The sequence below is a fragment of the Myiozetetes cayanensis genome, unplaced genomic scaffold (assembly GCF_022539395.1).
Source record: "Myiozetetes cayanensis isolate MyiCay16 unplaced genomic scaffold, myiCay2020 scf3, whole genome shotgun sequence".
Lineage (NCBI taxonomy): Eukaryota > Metazoa > Chordata > Aves > Passeriformes > Tyrannidae > Myiozetetes > Myiozetetes cayanensis.
Window position 1 is genome coordinate 71,949,257 of NW_026087521.1, and position 20,775 is coordinate 71,970,031.

General features: G+C 36.3%; 1 protein-coding gene across 2 annotated transcripts in view; it reads left to right on the plus strand.

Annotated features, from left to right (window-relative positions):
• The window catches only part of CCDC91 (coiled-coil domain containing 91), a 96,105-nt gene that overhangs the window by 58,894 nt on the left and 16,436 nt on the right, over positions 1 to 20,775 (plus strand). For both annotated transcript variants that reach the window (XM_050324578.1, XM_050324577.1), the window contains exons 9-12: positions 3,805 to 3,897; positions 4,088 to 4,156; positions 5,265 to 5,441; positions 15,674 to 15,787. In XM_050324578.1, the coding sequence (XP_050180535.1) occupies positions 3,805 to 3,897; positions 4,088 to 4,156; positions 5,265 to 5,441; positions 15,674 to 15,787 (453 nt within the window). The remainder of the gene's footprint in view (positions 1 to 3,804; positions 3,898 to 4,087; positions 4,157 to 5,264; positions 5,442 to 15,673; positions 15,788 to 20,775) is intronic.

The window sequence follows — 20,775 nt, forward strand, 5'->3', positions numbered from 1 at the left end:
TTAATTCAGCACTGGTTTCTATGGCTTAGAGGTTGAGTAAATGAACCCAAAACATCCTATTCCTGTTAGCTAAAAATACGAGGGCACTTGAAACTGTCACCTCCTGTTTGTTTTTAGCCTTCAACTGCCTTTAATGAAAAACCAACTGAGGAAGCACTGACTGTAGATAAGGTTCATCCTGGCCATAAAGTCTTCGTACATTCTAGAAATGTACCATACCACGTGGCTTCAGTGGCATAGAAACTTCTTGGAGGGTATATAGTTGATTTTAAAATCTGAAATGCAAAGCTGGTTGCCCTAATTAAAGAATAGTTCCAGAGGGGTTACAATGGCTTGCTGTGCAGAGACATTTAAACTAAGAGCTTGGAATTCTGTTCATACATTCATTAATCATGTCCTTGAATTACTGCTTTTTATTATTTTCTAAGTCTGTCAGGCTGCTGTCATTATACAGAAATACTAAATTTTCTCTGATTGTTGTCAGAAGAGGGAGGCCATGGAAACCTTCACTGTCCATAATTTCCCAGATTTCCTGCTCAAGGGATGCACATATCCAAGGTCCCTGAACTTGCCTTTGAAAGAGCTGTGCTTCTGTAATAAGGAATTCAGGTGCATTGAGGTGAATCTTTTTCTAGACCATGGGTTAATAATAATCACCCAGCTTGCTTTACATCATTTTAATAAGCACAACTTTCAAGGAGATTCCATGGCTCCCTGTGAAGGCTGATAAAACTGTGGGGCATAGTACCTGGGGAAAAAAAATGCTTGATAAGTAATTAAATTGCATGTTAATTACATGCAGAATGGAAGCTTCCACGTCACATCCATGCTATCTATGCCAGCTGGGCTTTCTGGACTCAAGACCTGTTTCAGGGAGAATTTTGTGCAACATTCTATTCCATTTTCTCTATTTCTGGTTACTTATTTTTTCATCTAATTGATGTAATTTAATAGCTTAAGGTGTGCTTCTCTCTGAAAAACAAAACTGACCAAATATAGATTCTGAAGCCAAATAAGCAGTTCTCCAAGGTATTTCTCTAGGTCTAATACAAAGAGATTTTGCTTTATGAGGTTTTATGGACAGGTGTTGCAACATTTGAGATGATTTATGAACTTTTGGAAGTTCAGATGTGAAGGCAATCATCTGTGGGAGGATTATTCCACGTGAATAAGCATTTATATTACATTAGGAAAGGACATGCCAAGCTATTCACAAGAGACTTACAGTCGTGAAATTCTAAATGTTGTACTGCCATGAGAAGTAGGGGTGCTGTTTAATGTAAAGTTGCATTGAATTATGGCAGAAGTCAATAGCTTTTCTTTTGAAAGCACTCTAAATGTGCTCACAAGTATTATCTTGAAAAATATGAACTAATGTGTTTTTATAAACAGACACAATTCTTCATCAGAGTTCTTACTGAATGTCAGTGAATTCCCCAGAACTCCAAATGTAATACCACATAGATCTGATCTACCAAGGAGATGGGAGGGCCTTGCTCAGTCAAAGCAATCACACTGCAGTCACAGCAGCCTTCATTTTTATGGTAATTGTTTACTTACTGGGCAACCTTTCCATAGTTAAAAGTCTCAAGCAAAAGCAGTAACTTGTATTTTAAAGATTCTTTACTGTGGGGTGGTCAGACCCTGGCACAGGTTGCCCAGAGAAGCTGTGGCTGCCCCATCCCTGGAAGTGTCCCAGGCCAGGCTGGATGGGGCTCTGAGCAACCTGGGACTAGTGGAAGGTGTCCCTGCCCATGGCAGGGGGGAGTTTGGGGTCCCTTCCAACCCTAACCATTCTGTGATTTAGTTGTGCATTCTCTTTGCAGCAAGGGAGATCAGGATTTTTCAGGTGTCTGTATGATAAGAGCTTTTGATCCCAATATCTGCATTTTTCAGGATTGTGGATCTCCCACAGGTTTATGAGAAGTGAACTGCTGTGCAGTGACATGGAGGGCTGTAGTCATAAAACTGTTTTCACCAGCAGGGAGGATTGACATTTGTTTTCTCCGTTGGCTGTGTATAAATATTCTGTATTTTATTAATGCAAATGCCTGCATTGTTTCAGGACTTCCAGGATGGGCTTGGATGTCTTCTTAAACATAGATGTAAAAGAAAACTTGAAAACTGCCCTGAAGTTTAAAAGCTGTGGTCCCACTGAGAATGTTGTGAAATACATTTGGTAGATGGCCCACTAAGGCAGCTGGAAATGTGGCTACAATCTTCATATCTAACCTAGAAATCTGATGGTCAGAGTCAAACTGGAGTTATCTGCCTGATAGGCTTAGACTGGAAACTCTCCTCTTGCTTGAACAAGTGGATTGCTGTTCTGTTGAAGGGGCTTCAGAGACAGAGGTGATTTTGTCTGACAAGCTCTCCTTAGAAACTCCCTTGCTGATTCTTGACGAGCAAATAAAGATTCCATCTTTTACTTTGCATTAGGAAGCCTTTGTGGATCTGTCTGACAAAATATTTGCACGTGTTTGTTTTGTGTTGTTTGTTTAGCACATTTGTGCAGTTGGTCAAGTGAAGAGCCAATAAAATCCATTTATTGTTTCACCTTTGAGTTACTGGGAAAGAGCAGTTTCTGAAAGTGCTCCCATAGTTGAAGGTAATGTCTGAAAATACTGAGTCCACGAGAAAAGTGAGTTACACATCATTAAGTAGAACCATGATGTGGATTTCACTGCTCCCTCCACAGGTGTTTTCCATTAGAATATGTCTGCCACATTCAGACCTATTTTAAGTAAATTCACAAGGAAATGCCTCTTTACATGTTTATCCTGGAAGGGCAGATAGGTGTTTTATTTTATAAAGCAGCATAGAAGTTTTCTATTCTTCAAATGAAAAAATGTTTTTCAGAACATAGTAGTGCAGTTTGGTAATGTATTTCTAGCTGCCATTAGAGACACTTGAAATTAAAAAATAATAAAATTTGTGAAACAGAAATGCCTGTTTCCTAGGAATTCTGGTGAAAGGGGTGTTTGCCTGTGTGTTTGTGTAAAAAATTTATGTTCTTTATGTACACTTATTTTAATATAAAACTCTACTGTAACACTTTCCTTTTGGTGATCCTATAAAATATTATTGTGTAATGATACTGTACTTTAAGGTTATGATAGATCATCTCTTAAATGACGAGTAAAAAAAGTGTACTGGCTTGCTGGAAATTCTCTCATGACAAATACCCGGCATCAACCATTTCCAGTAAGAATTTTTAGTTCTGAAAAACAGCTTTGCTCTTACAGACAGAACCTGTATCTTTGAAATGCTTCACTTTATATAGTGAAAAACAAATAAGTGAGTTGTGATGACGACTACACGGTCACTTTACTTCAGTGTCCCTTTTCTCCTTGAAGAAAGCAGCATTTTCTTTTCCTCACATTTCCTGGCTTTCAAAGTTCATGATAGCACAAATGGTTGAAAAAAATACATTTGTCTTCTGCTCTCTGTACATCTAACTGAGATGCAGTAAAAGCATGATTTAAATTCTGCAGCTGTTTAAAATATTTAAGGTTTGGTGTTGCTTGAACCCTCTGTATCATTGAGGTAAGTGTTGCTTTTTTCGACTTCTTTCCTACTCCTCTTCAGACTTAGAGGATGTATTAGATATTCAGGAACATTTCTTATTATTGTAATTTTTTTTTTCTTTACATGAAATCATTTAAAGGAGTGCTGCTTATGTAGTTTAACTGAATCTACACTGAAAGTAGTTTTGTAAGCCCCTGGGAAACCTTGGATGTGTTCTTTGCATCTGTTTCAGAAGCAGACTGTGGTTTCAATAATATGACTGTTTTCTCCCATCAGCATCAGCGACTTCTTGACATTCTGGAAGCCGAGAAGGAAGTGTTATCAGAAAAGATAGAAGAGGCTTTGATGCAGCAATCACAAAAGCACAAGGTATTGCTTTTGTTTACCAAAAAAAAAAAAAAAGGAGGGGTCTGATCAGCACCATGGAGATCATTGGGAATGATCCTGTCACACCCACTGACAGGAAGAGGAAGGTTTCTTAAGCACTCTGACAGTCTGAACTTATTTTCAGCCATTCCTCTGTTGTGTATTGCAGTTTAATTTTTCGTAACGTTTGCAGGAAGTGCTGGACAAGTGTTTGGATGAAGAGAGACAAAGAAGCAAGGAGGCTGTGGCAGCTGCTGCCAAGGTATCTCTGGTTAATTTAGTAGATTTACAATGTGGAGCCCACATGTGTCACTAGAAATGCCAAGTTCAGCAACCCATTTTTATTTCACGACTAAATTTATCAAGCTCTGTGTTCTCATCTGTGCTTAAAAGAAGCAAATTCCATTAATCATGAACATACCTGCTGTTTCCTATGCCTTGATAGAGAGAGTCAGTGCAACTTCTGTGGAGGATAGCCTCTCAATTGTTTATGACAAGAAGTCACAATATTGCAGTTCAGGTATTGCTGTCACCTAAATGTCTGGTTTTGTGGCCTTTCATCATCATTGCATCTTGATTTGAAGGGCTGGGTAGCAGGTCAGCTGTTCATCTTGGGAAGACAATTAACATGGTGTCTTACTTAACTTTTAATATGGTTGTTTTCAATTATTTTTTTTTAAGTTGATGTTTGAGTAAAAGGGAGTATTCAGTTTATAAAATACGATTTTTTTCTGTCTGTTTCATTAGTAAGTGCGTTGGTGTTAGGACAGTAACTTTGTAGATGTTAAGCTATCTTTCGTTTCTAATACTGAGGTAGAATCCAGTTGCATGTAATGATCTGGGAAAACTGGTGATGTGTATTACCTAGTGCAGCTCAGAAGGCTATATTAGAATTTTCTGCATGTTTTTATGTGGATTAAATGAGCACTAGCTGAGCATCTCTCTGAATAACATTCGGTTTGTTACATGGTCCATATCTACAGGAAAATGTGGATAACAGAATACCTTGGTTTAATAGAGCTTTTTTTAAAAAAAATTACTGTATTTTTTTAAGTATCTAAATAAAAAATCAAGTGCCAGTGAATTGCAAGAAACAGATTTACTTGTAAGTTATGAGATACTGTGGTTTGGGCAGGGGGGGGATTTAAGAGCCTTACTTGCAACTTCGTTTTCCTTTCTGTAACTGCACAAGTCGTTGTCCACAGGTAATAGCTGCTTCAGGCAAACTTAAGTTCATAGTTCAGAAGTGAAAATGCTGGTGTCCAATATCTTACCAGCTCACAGATCTCATTAGGAGAAGGTAATCTATAGGATTTAGGCACTTGTGTTGGGTGTGTCGCTCATCTGATCGTGCCTCATTTGTTTGCAAGGCTGAGAAAGAAGCGGTGCAGGAAGCTGTTCTGAAAGCAGTGGAGGAGGAGAGGAGGAACATGGAGAAGGTTCATGCAGAAGAGAGAAAATTGTGGGAAGCAGAACGTGATAGTCATAAAGAGAAGATTGCCCAGGCTGTCTCGGAAGCCATGCAAGAACAAAGGAAGCAGAATCAGGTTAGTGTGTTTTACCCTTCTGTTGGACCTGCTCTATGTATTTTATTTTTGCTTTTCATTGCCTTCCTAATGTTGTGGTGGATTTTCTTGTGGCATCTGTCATTCATCAGTGAAAGCAGTTGATCTTTGCAATGCACAGCAATCCTTTTGGTTTATTTTCGTCCAGACTCTGCATAGAGAAAGGCTGACACATAAAGAATAAAATTCCTGTGACCCTTAGAGGCACACAGATTGCAATGAGATAAATCATGCCATCTGAGTGCCTGGTTTTGTCCCCTGACTTCAAAAGGAACCCAGGACAACACACTCAGAGAGTGGCATTTGTGCTGTAAACAGTTTAGGTGACTTTTATACCTGTGGAAGAGTAAAGATGTTACACATGTTCCTTACAGAACAGGTACAAAATAAAGAAAAGGTTATAAAAGTTGGAAGCCTAAGCCAGTAATGAACCAGAATTTCTAGAGTTACCCATTAGAGAGGTGCTTCTATAAGGATAATTGTATGCCACCTAACCCAAAATGAGAGGGACATTCCCAACGTCGCTTTTAGCAGTTTTAGGAATTACAAATTAAATATGTTATAATAGCAGGTAAATTACTATTCCAAAAGTTGAGTTCTGTAGTCTCTGATGCTGGAAATGTTTGGAGGAAGAGCCTGTAAATTCACTGATTTCTTGGTGACCTACTGGAATGTTACAGTCTTCAGAATTTTAAGGAATTTATGTTTCATTCATGTGTGGGAATTTCACATGGCTATATTTTGTACCCTGAGTAAGAAAAACAAACAAGCAAACAAAGAAACAAAGACAAAATAAAAGTTTAAAATTTGAATTAAAGTAGAAGTAAAATAGGATATCACACAAGCTTAAAAATTAAGTCCTTGGAAACTGGTCCCATTTTACTATCCTGTGTTAAACAGAATTATTAACTCTACAATAATCAGCTACACAAAAAAGTTGGGTTTTGATGCTATGCCATTATTATATCTGTATTGCTACATTTCTAATGTAAGCAGAGTGATTTTAATTTTTATATAGCTTCTTCTTTTGAATGTAAAGGTATCAGGTGGTAAGATGTCAGTTTTTAAGACTTCCAACAAGCCTTTCAGGCACTCAGACTCTTCCTTAGGACAAAAAGATAAACAGCTGATTTCAAAGACAAATTCAAGCTGAGAACAATTGCTTGGGGTTTAGTCAGAAACTTTGATTGTAACAGGAATACTTTCTCTTATTCGGTTAAAATAAAAAAATAAATAAATAAATAAATAAATTTTTTAAAAAGTTTCTCATTTGAGTTAGATTCATTTTTCAAATACCTAACCAATTTTTAATTTGGGAAAAAGGCAGATTTTTCTTAAGATTTCCAGAATTCTTTCGCATAAATGTGAAGTATATGTGAAGTTACACTCATATTTTCTTTTCTATAAGATTTCTCTTTCTAGAGCTGTAACTGCACTCTTGACTCTCTTGCAGTTGTCTAACAATTTACACAATGAAATTTAAAATTGTGGCCATGTAGTGCTTACCTCATTTAATTCTTCATGCTCTGCTGTGTAATCCTTTATGGTTCCTGCTTCAATATTGTCACCTCATACTCTCATTTTGTTTAGTGCCAAGTAATGCAACAACTGAGTGCCCTTGAATGGAAGTGAACGTGCAAAATGATCTTTATGGTATCAGACATATAGAAAGGAGGTTTAAGAGCAGTATTTTTATTTCAAGAGAACTTTTTCACTAACCTATGGTTTTGGAAATTTACAGTAGGAAAGGGAAGCCTGACTTGTTTTTAACAAAATGTCTCTTCTTTTAGTTTATCTTCAGTTTATCACCAGAGGAAATAATCTGTGTGAGAAAGAAAAGATGTTTTTAGATTGACTTCTCTGTCTTGTATCACACTTGTCATAGAAACCTAGATTAACACTTTATTCTGCTGTAAATTAATCTGGAGGTTTGCTTTACTGATTTGAACTAAAGCAGAGAAATTAAGCATATTATGAAAGACTTTTCCTTTCACTAATACTTCAAGTTTGTGGCACTGAAAGATCACAGAGGGTCAGTGTAGTGTTCTGCAAACAGGTATGGCAGAGTGGCTTTCAGTCACAGTGCCCATAATTAACTCTAGGAATAATTAATGGGAAAATTGGAAAATATGCAAAATTTTATTATTTTCTTTAAAGTGCAAACTCATTAAAGAAAAAGGCACTGTCATATGCATGGGGCAAGAGTCAATAAGATGCATGTTTTAAAAACTACAGCACCGTTTTGTGTCTGCAAAACATTTCAATTATGAACGCAAGGGAAAATAAATTAGTTTGTTGACTTCTCCTTTACTTCCTAGACCAGGAAAACATGATTAGGACTTTTGATTCTTTGTTTTAAAGAAGTAATTTACTATCCACTAATTTTCTTTATGAAATATAATATTTGGGGTTTTTTTCACCGGTTTTCAAACACAGTCACTGGAAGTGAGTGGATCTTTCAAGATCACACTTGTGCTGAATCAGGTAGTGAAATTTTCCCTTCATCTTCTAAATAATGTATTTAAAAGAAGAAAAGAAGAATCTACCATGCAGGGATGATACAGGTATTCTTTTTAGCCTTTTTTTGGTGGTGGTGTTGCAGAGTGGCCAGGAAGGAGAGCAATGGTGGATGCAAATCTGGAAGTTTATGCAGATTGCTTCTACTTGTTCGATATTCATGCTTGACAAAACCTTGTCCTAAAAAAAAAGTGTTTGTCCTTAGTCAGATAGAGGTCCAGTCTGCAGATCAGGAGATGCTGCTTCCATGTAGGATTTATTTTCTTAATTGAACATGGCCAGAGAAAATTCTGGGGACTTGGAGACACTTTAATAAATAAATCATGATGAATGTAATTTTTTTTTAACCAAATATAAAACAGCAGAAGAAATATAAATTTACAGTGAAAGTAGGAACTAAGACATACTGAGTTAATATTTCAACCTGAGGGAACAACCTTGACATATCCCCTTCTTTTTTTTATTCCTTAAGAAATTAAAGGATTAGAGTAACATGAATGTTGCATTTGTTCTCATGAAAGCTTTGGCTGTTCCAGTGACTTGGGGTCTTTACTCAGAGACATAGTATTTTTAATTAAGCTGTAGGTATTATTTTTGAAGCCTTTTAGGTCTGCAGGGATAAATGAGATGTTTTACATCACCAAGGAAATGGCAGAACTTTTTTAGAGCACTCTTGTGAGGCTGTAAGGTATTAGAAGTCCAGATTGCTTTCCTTTTTGCTGAGACTGGAAGCACCTTCAGGTTTAATACTTGTGCTGGTCAGGTGCTTTGTGCTTTTATTAAAGAGTTATTTGGTGGGTTGTTTTTTTTTTTTTTAATTTAGAAGAGCATTCTTAGGTTTGGGAAGGGTGGGCTTGCATTTTAAATCAGGAAGAATAAGCTCTCCTTGATAGAAATGAGTAGTATTTTGATTAAAGATAATGTTGTTTAGCACAGGAACCTCATGATCCTTTTCCAACACATTGGAATCTCATTATAGCTTAGGAAATTATCTATTCAGCAGGGCAGATGTGGCCTGGCATGTCTCCAGTAGTTTGTTTTCTATTTTCTCTACAATATATTGTGTTTTTTTACAGTGGCAACTTCCCTGCAAAGAGAGTTTAATATGTCTGGTAGTTGCCAGTGTTGAGAGGAATACCTGGCGAAATCCTTACAATAGGATGTTTGGTTTTTTTTCTAGAACCCTTATTTGAATAAACAGTGGATGTCCTCTAAATAAGGAAAAACTGTAACAGGTAGTTTGGCTGAGGCAGAAGCATTTCCCCACAGAATTCAAAAATTGCAGGGAATTGGGGTGCAAGTATAAACTTCAGTGAAAAAACAGTGGACAATGCTCTCCATTGTCATCTGCTTTACGTTGATTTTTACTCTTTGCAAAAGCTAAAATCCAAACATTCTTTGGGGATATAGGAAGGTGAGATCCATACAATTTTGGATAAAGTAGGAGGATGCTATATTGTATTTCTAATTAGTGGGCAGTGCAGAGTAGCTGTACCTCCCATAGCTATAATGCCCAGAGCTCTCTGCATGGCACTTGTTACCATTTTACAAAGTTAAATATTCAATTACATAAAGGAGGTGATTTGATGGTGGTGGGGGAGAGAATGAACAGAAGAAGCTAAAGCACCACTGTATTTGTTTTAAAATAAATTCATTAAAACTAAAATAAAAGCTGGCAGCTGCAGGGTGAGCCCTGGAAATTTCAGTCTGCCTCATAGCTTGAAATTAATAATTCTGCTAAGGCACTCGAAGCAAAGAATCACCTTTGTCATTTCCTGAAGGCTTAAATTTAAAATACTGTAGATAATCTAGTGTAGTTTACCCTAATTCTCAAGGGGAAAAGAGCCTGAGTTCATCATTGCCAATCCACAAAGCAGATCCATTAGAGACTCAAGTGTTCTGAAGGCTGCAAATATTTAGGAGGAAAAAATAAAAAAAAAAAAAAAAAAAAAGAAAGAGCTTTTAATTTATTATAAGAACTAACACAAACTCTGCTTCCTCTTGGACATGAGCAAAAAGCACTGAGGCAAAATGATCTTACCAATGGGAAAGAACTGCAGGAAAACTGAGGCTGCGGTGCCTCATCCAGCCAAGCCACAAGTGAGATATGCTGAGATATACAAGGAAAAAACATCTCTGCAAGAAAAGTTAACTAAAAGGCTTATTTAAAAAAAAAAAAAAAAAGAAAGAAAGGAAAGAAAAAAGAAGTGAACTTCCCAAAGTCTATGCTGAGTAAATCTCTAAGCATTAAAAGACAAGTGAATATGTTCACACCTCCGAAGGTTCCTGTGGTGGTGTTCTTAACAGAACAGTAAATTTGGAATTTGTGATCTTGGAATGTCTTAATAAAACTTTAATGGCGAACACGTAGTTGAAAAAAATCGTTCTTTAAAGTATGTTTAATGTTTTTTCACGAATTTACGGATACCAGTGCATGCCATTGCTTAGAAGGTAAAAACGACACGTCTGGAACACCTGGTGCTCAATCTTAAAGTATGAATGGCTCCTTACCTGCTACATTATTAAAACATTTTTTAGTTCTCATGCTCATCTGCTTGAGGGAGCGCTTCTCTTGATAGTTTTGGCAAGCCTGAATCAATTTGGTGTTGAAGGTTTTAAGGGTTTCCACAGCCAGCCGTAGGTAAGGGAATAAAAGATGTGTAAGTGAAAACATGAAGCCATTGGCTTCAGAGAACTGGGGTTTGTTTCTTTTTTTTTTGTTTGTTTCTTTTTTGCTAGTGCTAAAATTAACTGTCAGATTTTGGTTGAAAATTATTGTTTGTCTAAATATTTTCCCTCACTGACAAAAGCTGAGAAGGTTGTAAGAACTAATAAGTAAAGGAGTTTTTCTACAAAGTTACTTCCCACTCCAGCTTTCAGTCAGATTTATTAGCTGCAGAATGGCCCTTTCTTAGCCCTATAATGTGTAAAAAACACTTCTCTTTTTCTCCTGCATCAAATCAGTAGGTATATATGGAATATTTGGGTGGAGAGTATAGGGGAAAAATAAAATATATGGAGACTCTACGTTTGTCTTGACTTTTTATTTTCCAATAAAACTGCTTTTGCAGATAGATTCCCTGACATATCATTTTTCAGGTGTCAAAACTATGGGATTTTGTTTATTGCCCCTACAGACTCATTATCTTAAAAAACCAGAGAACATGGCTTGCAAGTGCATGCACCTTTCCTGATTTTGAAATCTGTGAATTAATTTCATATTGTGTATCTACTTATTTGTCTTTTGTTTGTTTGTTTGTTGTACACAGTAGTTTTGTTTCAGATCTAATTGTAAATATAATTTGTTGCAGGGTGCTGGGTATTTAAGGATCAAATGTGTAGGAGGTGACACATCATCTCTAAGAACATAGGTACAATTTTCATCCAAGGTCCCACTTTTCCTATATTTTTATTAATTCATCTTTTTTTTCTGCCCTAACTATAGGGTTTTTTCTTTCAAAATACTGCCATAATTATAGTTATAACTTTCCATCCCTTTGCTCCATCACTCTTTCCTTGTTAAATAGGCCATAAACTGCTTTTTGTCTCTGCTTCAGGGTTTGCTGTTGTCTCTTTCTCATTTTATAGTATTTATATTTATATATATAAATATATATAAATATTTATATAATATTCATAGTATTTGTCACCAGAAAATCAACTTCTACCTATAAAACATTAATGAAATTCGCATTGCTTGCCCTTCTTCTGTGATGCTTTTTGATTTCTGAGGATTCCCAGTTGACATACAATACTAATTTCATTTCCTTCTCTTTGCATCTATGATATGCAGAGCTTTGAGGGCATTACCAGTTAAATGAATGCAAAATAGTTTTATCAGTCTCTCTTTGTACATTTGTTACTTGTTCCATCCTTTACAAGGGTTGTAGATGCCAGTACAGGAGTCAGTGTTTGAAATACTCCATTTATTCTCTTTCTGAAATACCGAGAAAAATTACATATTTGGTCATGTAATTCCAGGAATAACTTTTTTAGACTTTGTAGTATTTTGATTGGTGGGAGAGTGTTAATCTTTGGAAGAAGAAAAGGTAGTTTTTCAGCAACAGGTTTGGACTATTGTAACATTGCTCTTCATGTCCAATATCTGGTGGATTCATACAAGAAGTAGTCAGGTTTTTTTCTCTGTATCTTGATTTCTACCCAAGTAGTCAATTGATCATCAAATCGTGTGCTGGAGAAGAACTCGCTTTTCAAAGGACATCTCCAATTTCTACTGCCTTTACATGTTGTTCACCTTCCAGTGGGAGTGTTTGCTTCCATTTCTCTCGAGAGGAAGGCCAAGCAGTATTTTCACTTTCACTTTCTTCTCCTTTTTTCCACCTTCTTGCAGAAACATCAGTGTGGCCAGTGTTTGTGGGGACGTGTTCAACGAAAATGTTGTGTAACCCTGAGTGTGTGAGGAATGGCACAGCTTAGCAGCACTGAGTGGAAAGAGATCCCTGCCATTAGATGAGTTTATTTTTTAATGTGCTTGCAAAGTCTGGAAGAGGAATAGTTCCCTGCATGCAGACTTTAACCATGTCTGACTTCAGAAGTAGATTGTAGTAGTTATAACCACAGACATTATAATTTGAGGGTTACTATTTTCTGAAGAAACCACTAACATTGCAGTCTGTGGTTGCATTTCCTAGATAAAATTCAGTACTGCCACCTGATCCTTGTGGGGAAACAAAAGAATTTTCCTATAAATTGCTGACCAACATATGCCTTGCTTTATTTTTAAATACTGCCTGGAGTTCTCTGGTATATACAATACAGTGGTTTTTTTCTTTCTGTCTTCCTGCAGATTTATGTATTGTGATTGTGTGGTTGTCATTCCTAATATATGGTTGGATATGATTTATCAATTGAGTACTTGAAAAAATACTTGAGTACTTTATTTTTTATTAGGCATTCTAATCTTCTAACTGGTGCCATGCCAAGCACAGATATACAGTCATGTAAAGCAGCTAACCTTGTGACTATAATTTAGCACTCCAGCCTCTGATCAAATACTAAAAAAAAACAGGGTGTGGAGGAGGGAAAGAATTGCACCTCAGTTGCACCTCGAGTGCAATTTGTGGAGTGCTCTTCCCCACCTTCTTATGGTAAACTGGGTTTTCCCCTTTTCTTGACTCTCACCAACAGCCTCAAATAATGCTGCACCCTTTTGTTAGTTAAAGATGAAATAAGGGCCGATTTTTACCTTTGCAACCAAAACCCAAAGGCAAATACAGCATAACAGCAAAGAATAATTCCAGCCAGTTCCTTGCCCACCCTTCCAACCCACGTCTTTCCAGGCTGGAGATAAGGATGTCATGTAGGACCGTGTCAAAGGCCTTGCAGAAGTCTGGTTAAATGCTTTCACTCTTATCTGTGGCTGTGTGTTTTGCAGGGTGTTAATACTGGCCTTAATTTTAGGAACTTGTCGTTGTAAGTGGAAATTAATTCTTTCCAATTTTATTTTTCCTTGCTGTAATGGACTAATCTTCTCTAAAGGAATTGCTGGTGGGGTCTATTTTCTTGCATTTTGTTAATAGACTTGCAGAATTTAGTTGCATTTTTGTTTGGATTTTAGAGTCCAAATATCTATTTGGACAATATAGTGTTTCAAGTATCATATCAAGGATACCTTTTTTGTCATATCAAGGATACTTTAACTGATTGTAAGTATTTTATTGATGTGAAATTTTCTATATATTAAGATACAGCACCTTGTCAGTTCTTTAATGGGCTTTGAAGGGTTTAATGGGATACATGATGGATTTTTTTTCCCGTTCTAATACAAGACAGTATTTTGGGACATTTTGACAAATTAAACTGGCATGAGAATATAATTACAAGAACAGCACATTTCTGTAATATGTAACTTTCTGTGCTTGTTTTTTAACCTTGCCAGAGTTCTGTAGTGAAAGAAACCTTTTTCTCAGGATTTTTATTCGGTAAACTGAATTGAAATAGAAAAAAAAATATAATCACTTTTCACAACTATGGTTTTCATATGTGCTGCATTCCAGAACAGTGGGGACTACACAGTTGCACATTTTAAATTTGGGATTTTAGATTTTTTTCTGTTATAAAAATAGCAAAAGTGTAGTTTCGCAGAAACTATTCCGTTTTGGCTGAAAAGGAGCAAACAGCTAAAGGTAAGAAAAAGAGCTTTCTTCTTCAGTTGAAAGGCTTCCACTGAAGAGACTTGCTTTTAAAAATGGAGTTTTATACAATTCAGTGATGATATTCTTCATCTTGTACACTAATGGCATATTGTAAAATTCTGATCTTAAATGTACAGATGAATTATGTAACTTCCTAAATATCTTCTGCTTCCAAAACCTTAGAATTCCACCTGTTCGCCAACCAACCTTCCCCCTTCCCACAAATCAGAGTTGTAAATATGTGTCATAAGATGTCTGTATTCCTCTGCAGTCAAGCAAACCTATAAACAAACCTGTGGGTGACAGTGTTATGTTTAATCAGTGAAGAGTAATAAGGAATCCATGTATACATTACCTTTCATTTTCTGCAAGTTTTGATTTTAAAAAGAATAAAAATGGGTGTGAATAAATACACTGGAAGTCCTACTGTGTCCCTTTTTGAACCATTGGAGCTTTTCCATCATTTCCTCCTTAATTCTTCAGGTGCACCTCTCGTGCTTCTGCTGCTTCCAATTTTGAATATCTGGGACGAAAGCACAGGAATTTTCAAGGCCAGTGCCTGATTTTTGAGGCGCTTTCCCCCTCCCTGTCTCAGGAATCTCCCTGACAAATCATTTGATACCATGGGGTTGTTTGCACTGGATGTTTAGAGTTTCTGAAAACGTTAGATTGTCAGGATTTGTAGGTGTCTCGGTTTGTCCCTTTGTTTACTCCTGAATCTTGGAAACAGAACACTTTGGCTCGATGAAGTTATTACTTATTTCATGAGTGGCTGTGGGAACGTGGGACTTAAGTTTTGGGGGCAGTGACTTTTAGAGCAGGAATTTGTTTCCTGAGCTGATAACTTAGCCAGGTAAGTTGTGCTGCAGGTGATGGAGATGTTTTAATAAGTTTTCTCTCCTGTAATGCTTTTAATGTAGAGTAACGCTGATTTAGAGGCAGGGCTGGGTGGGTATCCTCTGGTTTTTGTTTTGTTTTTGTTTTTTTTTTTTTTACTGCTGTGTACAGAATGTCCCTGGCAATTCCCGAAGCTTGGAAACAAACTTTCTGGTTACAGTTTTGAAACAAACTTTGGCAGTGTGGGAGCGTTTCAAGGCTGCATCAGGGGGATGTTCAGACTGAACATTATGAAGCATTTCTTTGTGAGAGGGTGGTCAGACACTGGGACAGGCTCCCAGAGAGGTGGTCGATGCCCCAGGCCTGTCGGTGTGTCAGAGGCATTTGGAAAATCCCTTAACAACAAGCTTTAACTCCTGGTCAGCCCTGAAGGGGCTGATACATATTTGTTATCTGTTAATACAGCTTTAAAATTATTATTTCTCCCTTTTTTCCTCACTTATTTTGCCCTTCAGTATTTAAAATACTGAATTTGTAGTTTTGGGTTTGGTTTTTTTTTTTAAGATTCTGCATATATTTAAAGTAACTTATTTAGGAAGGAGAGTGGAGGTGATAATAATTTTAGTAGGAAGGAAAGAGATGACCCTTATTACGTTTGTGAAAGACTTGTTATGTTTACAGTTAAATGTTTTTTCTTTTAAAAAGGAAATTGTCAAGGAAGCAATAATGGAGGAGCAGAAACGAAGTGAGAAGGCAATTGAAGAAGCAGTGAAAAGGACAAGAGAGGAACTGATGGAATATATTAAAGAACAGAAAAGGGTGAGTTACCAGTGGCTAATGGTAAAGTTTATTAATCCTGAAACATGCCTTAAAATGCACGGGAAAACAGAATCAGGAGATAGACTTTCAGATCTTTCACTCATTTTTTTTTCCAACAATTTGTTATTACGATATATTTCCTTGCATATATATATTTATAGACCTTTAAATTCATCCAAGCCAAAAAGCAGAAATTACTATTTTGGTTAAAATTTACAGCACTTCTTATTGCAGTGACATAAAGATGGGGCATAAATACAGTCTGTCGAATTCAAATTGTGATCTGAGTTCAGTTCATTGAAAACATTTCAGCATGGCCAACAGATGCTATTTTATGGTAACAAATGACCTTTATCGTGCAGTTTGCAGGCACACAAAAGCCATTAACTGCTCCCCTCAACCCACATTATAAGGGTATATAGAGCCTGAAAATGCACTGGTATTCTATTGAGAATGATTTACAGCCAGTGCATTGGACTTGTTACGAAATGTTCTGCAAGTTGGTTTCAATTGTTCTGTTAATGCTATGTAGTGGTAGTTTAATGGCTGTGTATAAACAGTGAAATGTAACTCAAGGAATTTTGTTTTGCGTTCAGTGGGAGGAGGAAAATGTAGCACATTTCTATCCCCCTTTGAAGCTCTTTATAAAAATATAAACAGAAAATAATTTTTAGAAAACCTTTTTCCTTTTAGCAGGGTTTGTTTTATTTGCAAAGGCATTTAAACAGAATGCAGAGCAGAACACGATCCGTAAGGATGTTTGAGCGTGGCTGGGGTCATCTATTTACAAAGGATAACCTGGGAGGAATGTGAAAGCAGGTCTGCTATTAAAATAACTTGTGTCATAAATAAACTGGTCAGTGGGGCCTCTATTCCCGTTGAGAGTGGAAGATGTGTTTAACTTCAAATCATTTGGTATAATTACTTTTATATGATGACCTAACAGGCAGAGGAAATGGACCTTGGTCAAAAGTCAAAGCCCGTGTAGCTTGTAATTGCTTAGCAATTTATTCAGTTAAAGCATTTTTTTTTTGGTGTTACATAATTAATACAAAAAATTAATACACAAATAGTTGTGATATCAGTTTAAAAAATCCAGTTGTGGTTTTGGTTTTTAGAGTTTTGCTACGGATTTTGTAAAATATTAATGAGTATTTACGGCTGTATTTGTGCTTGGACTCCTGGAAGAATTTCCATAACAGTTTATAGAGGTTGGATCCGGCAATCCCACAAGATCTGCAGTGCATTATAATTGTAGTCCAACATGATATTGTAAATAATAGTAAATAAATAATATTAGTATTTACTTTGTTAGAAAGAATGTAAACGAGTCTTTTTAAAAACAAATTGATTTGATAATTATTTGTAGAAATCATTTGTAGAAATCGTTTGTGTCAACATGATGTATAGATTGAAAGTAAACCATAGAAATTTCCTTTTGCAGTTCCAAAAGTGTTGAGACCTACCAACCATTAAACCAGCATATCAGTGACCTATGCAAGAGCTTAACAGCCACTTAGTGAAGAAAATGGACAAATGCAGGGGATTATTTGAATTAGTAGAAATTTTCTTAACAAAAAGCAACAATATCATCATGCTAAAATGACAAGGACAAACCTACCTTCCTCTGTACTGAAGCCAAAAAAGTCACTTAAGCTAGCAGAGAATTAGTTGGCATTTGTTTTCATCTTCAATTAAAGAACACTGCAAGCTAAAAAAAAACAAAACAAAACAAACAATAAACTGGGATAGAAACAGGTGTTTTTAAATGATAAATGAAAGATGGGCCATGCATTGAAATTATGCCATTTCATACTTCAGATATAATCCCAAGTTTTTACAGACATGCAGCGCTGTACTGGCAACAATTTAAGTTATGTACTGCAGTCTCAGTTTCCCTTTCTCCATTCTGTATTATATGAAGAATTTTTTTCTAGAATAAGGGTGTTTTTATATTGCCACAGGTGACATCTTAAGAATCTGGGTATCTAAGATGTGAAGGAAATTTCAGTCAGGAACTTAATTCTTTATGATTTCATGATTATTTTGTAACAGCCACCTTTATGAAGCATAAAAACTGAGCTAGAGTAAAACTGTTTTATCTGTTCAAAGACATATTCCATACCTATCAAACTTGTAGAGGTTTATATAAATATTCATAACACCCTGAAGGATTCTTTTAAGTCAGATTTGAATACACTTACTACAACTGTTAGCCACATTTGCTTTCTCCAGCAAAGGTACATCCACATTATGTCCAGAAATTTATCTTTATTAACTGCCTGAAGGTGTATTTGATTGTGTAGAGTTGCTGTGCCTGTGTTTGCATATAAGTGTCAGGAAGGCAATGCTTGAAAAAGTAGTCATTCAATACGTTATAGTTTCAATATTTATAGCAGACAAAAATGTAGTGCTCTAATGTTACTGTGCCTATTATTTATCTACTTTTTAATTTTTAATTTAACTGGATGTGCAGAGAAGAAAATTAACTCTTGAAGGTGGCATACATAGAACAAAGTATGTCAGGAGCAAGAAAGCTTCCTACCAAATAAATGTTGTGCTCAATAGGTCATTTAAAGAATTTTTCTGAACTACAAAGATTCACTTCATGAGATAAATACTTAGATTAAGTATTTGTTATAGTTGTGGTTTCTGAACCAACATAGCCAGCTAGCAAGAAAATTTTAATTTTTCCCATTTACAGTGACGTTCATCTTCCCTCAGGAAAATGTGCTGCTTGTTCTCTGACAGCAAAACCAAGTCTATTAAGCAGTCACGTTTTGTCTGCTCATTGTAAACAGCTTTCACTGGCTTTTAAGGGCGTGTTTTGACCAACCAGGGAAAGCTCAGATGTGAGGACTTGAGTAAACATTTGAATGGCAGGCTTGTTTTTGCAGCCACTGTTGCCCTGAAAGTCAGACACTTGTCATAAATGCCCTCCCATCCTGATTTAGGGGACAGAAACCGGGAGCAAAGATGTCACCATCACAATGAAACTCACTGTACTGCTGTGTGCTCCCATATGATTTGTGCAGCTGTGCCTCATAACCTTTAGAAGAAAACATAACTAAACATTGCATTTCTCTGACTAATGTTTACCAAAATGTAAGTGCACACTTCAGAACTGCAAAAGCCAAAGAGTTATGGTTTTGGGGGGGTTCAGTGTGTAATAGATCATTTTTTGGTTTTTTTTTCTGATATTGTGGAAACTAAGGACTATTTCAACAACAGTATTTATATTTAAGGATCACTGGCAAGCTGGTATAAGCCATGTCTGTCTTACAGCAAAGTGAAGAAGAAGCCAAGCTTCTCTTCTGGGCCTGCATAGAGAAATTACTCCTTTAGTTTGGTAATAGTACAGGTATTTTTGGAAACTGCAATTCCAGCCCCATTTCCTGCTTCCCTGACCAGGTGCTTTCTGTGAGGCTTTGTCCAGACAACAGGATGTGTGGGAGGTTTCTCCTTCTGTGGAACCAGAATTAATTTTTTTCTTTTCTTTTCTGAAAAAGACTTGGGATATTTGGAAAATACTGGTTTGGCCTGATAAAGCACCTTTATAGAAGGTCAGCTCCTCTTGGGTGAGGGCAAGTCATACGTTTTCCCAGCTTCAGTGGGATTATTCTGGAAAGAAAAAGGGATTTACCATTTGGAGAGGAAATTGTGCATTTCATTCTGTGCACAGATATGTTGTAGAAACAAAGCTTTTTAGGGGAGGAAAAATAGTGATCGATTGATCAAAGCTGTCCTTGGGCATCAGGGTTATTTTTAGTAGTGTACTGGATTTATGGAGTGTATTTGTGTATTTTGTATGTTTATTTTGTCTGAAGCCAAACAAGTAGACCTTTACTTTCCCTTTGAAGTAGGTTTCTAACTGAAACCCTGCCTTTTTGATTTGGTTGTGGTACAAAATCCCAGTTCAATTTTTTTTTTAAGTGTGCCACGTGTTACATTTCATACTTAAATGTAGTCATACATGTTTGATTTATCATGAATGCAGTTTTAGAACTTTCTTTGTTTACCTTTGATTTTGTGGATGAGCTACAAGGCCAATTAACATCTATCTCAAAAGCACCTTTACAGATACAGATTGTGGAAGGTGATCTATGTTACAATTGCTTGTGACCCTTGTTATCTGTGTAGATTTTTTTCCTAACATGTGAAGTCTTTTCTTTGCAGGTTCCTCATTCTCTAATATTCTGAGAGAGGATTTTGTGATGAAAACTAGCATTTTGTATTCAGTTATTTAAGGTAAAGACTGCAGAGGAGTGCATAAAGTTCAAGTTTAATTAGATTTATCTGCCTTGTTGAGGAGAGGCAACAAATTCCTTTGGGTTGTTCAAACTGTCTGAGGAACTGTCTGTAATTCACTCATGAACATATGAGAAGATATGTGAACCTCTACATAGTTGATCTGTTATTCCTCCAATAAAAGCATCAGAGAAAATGGTCAATGAAGTTTGTCTTTAAAAAATCAGACTAAAAGTTCTGCCTTTACGTATCTTAGTGCTGCAGTTGAAAGAAAATTTTAGTTTTTTAGAATATTGGCATAAACACCTTAGTTAGCATATGGCTTATGTAGTCTTAGTAAGGACTGTGTAATTTATAGCCCTTTTTGTATTAAGAACTAGATCTAATTAATAGGGCAGATCAATACAGTAGAAGAGAAATGAGGTGTCTGTCTGGAGGTTGAAACTGGCTATGATTGTAATATGGACTTTGAAACCAATGTTATGACCAGAAAACACCTTCAAACATCAGCTTAATAGAAAATAACGAAGGTTTAATGGCCCCTCTTATCAGACAGACAGAATTCGATGTTTTTTCTTGCTATTGATTTTTAATGTTCTAATTACAAAGCTTTCTATTCATCTTTGTAGAAGAATCTCACACACACACACAAATCTTCACGCTAACTGTTGTAATTGTGCAGCATACTTAGGAAAAGAAGGTGAGAATAAGAGGCATAACTTAAACAGATGCTGATAAAA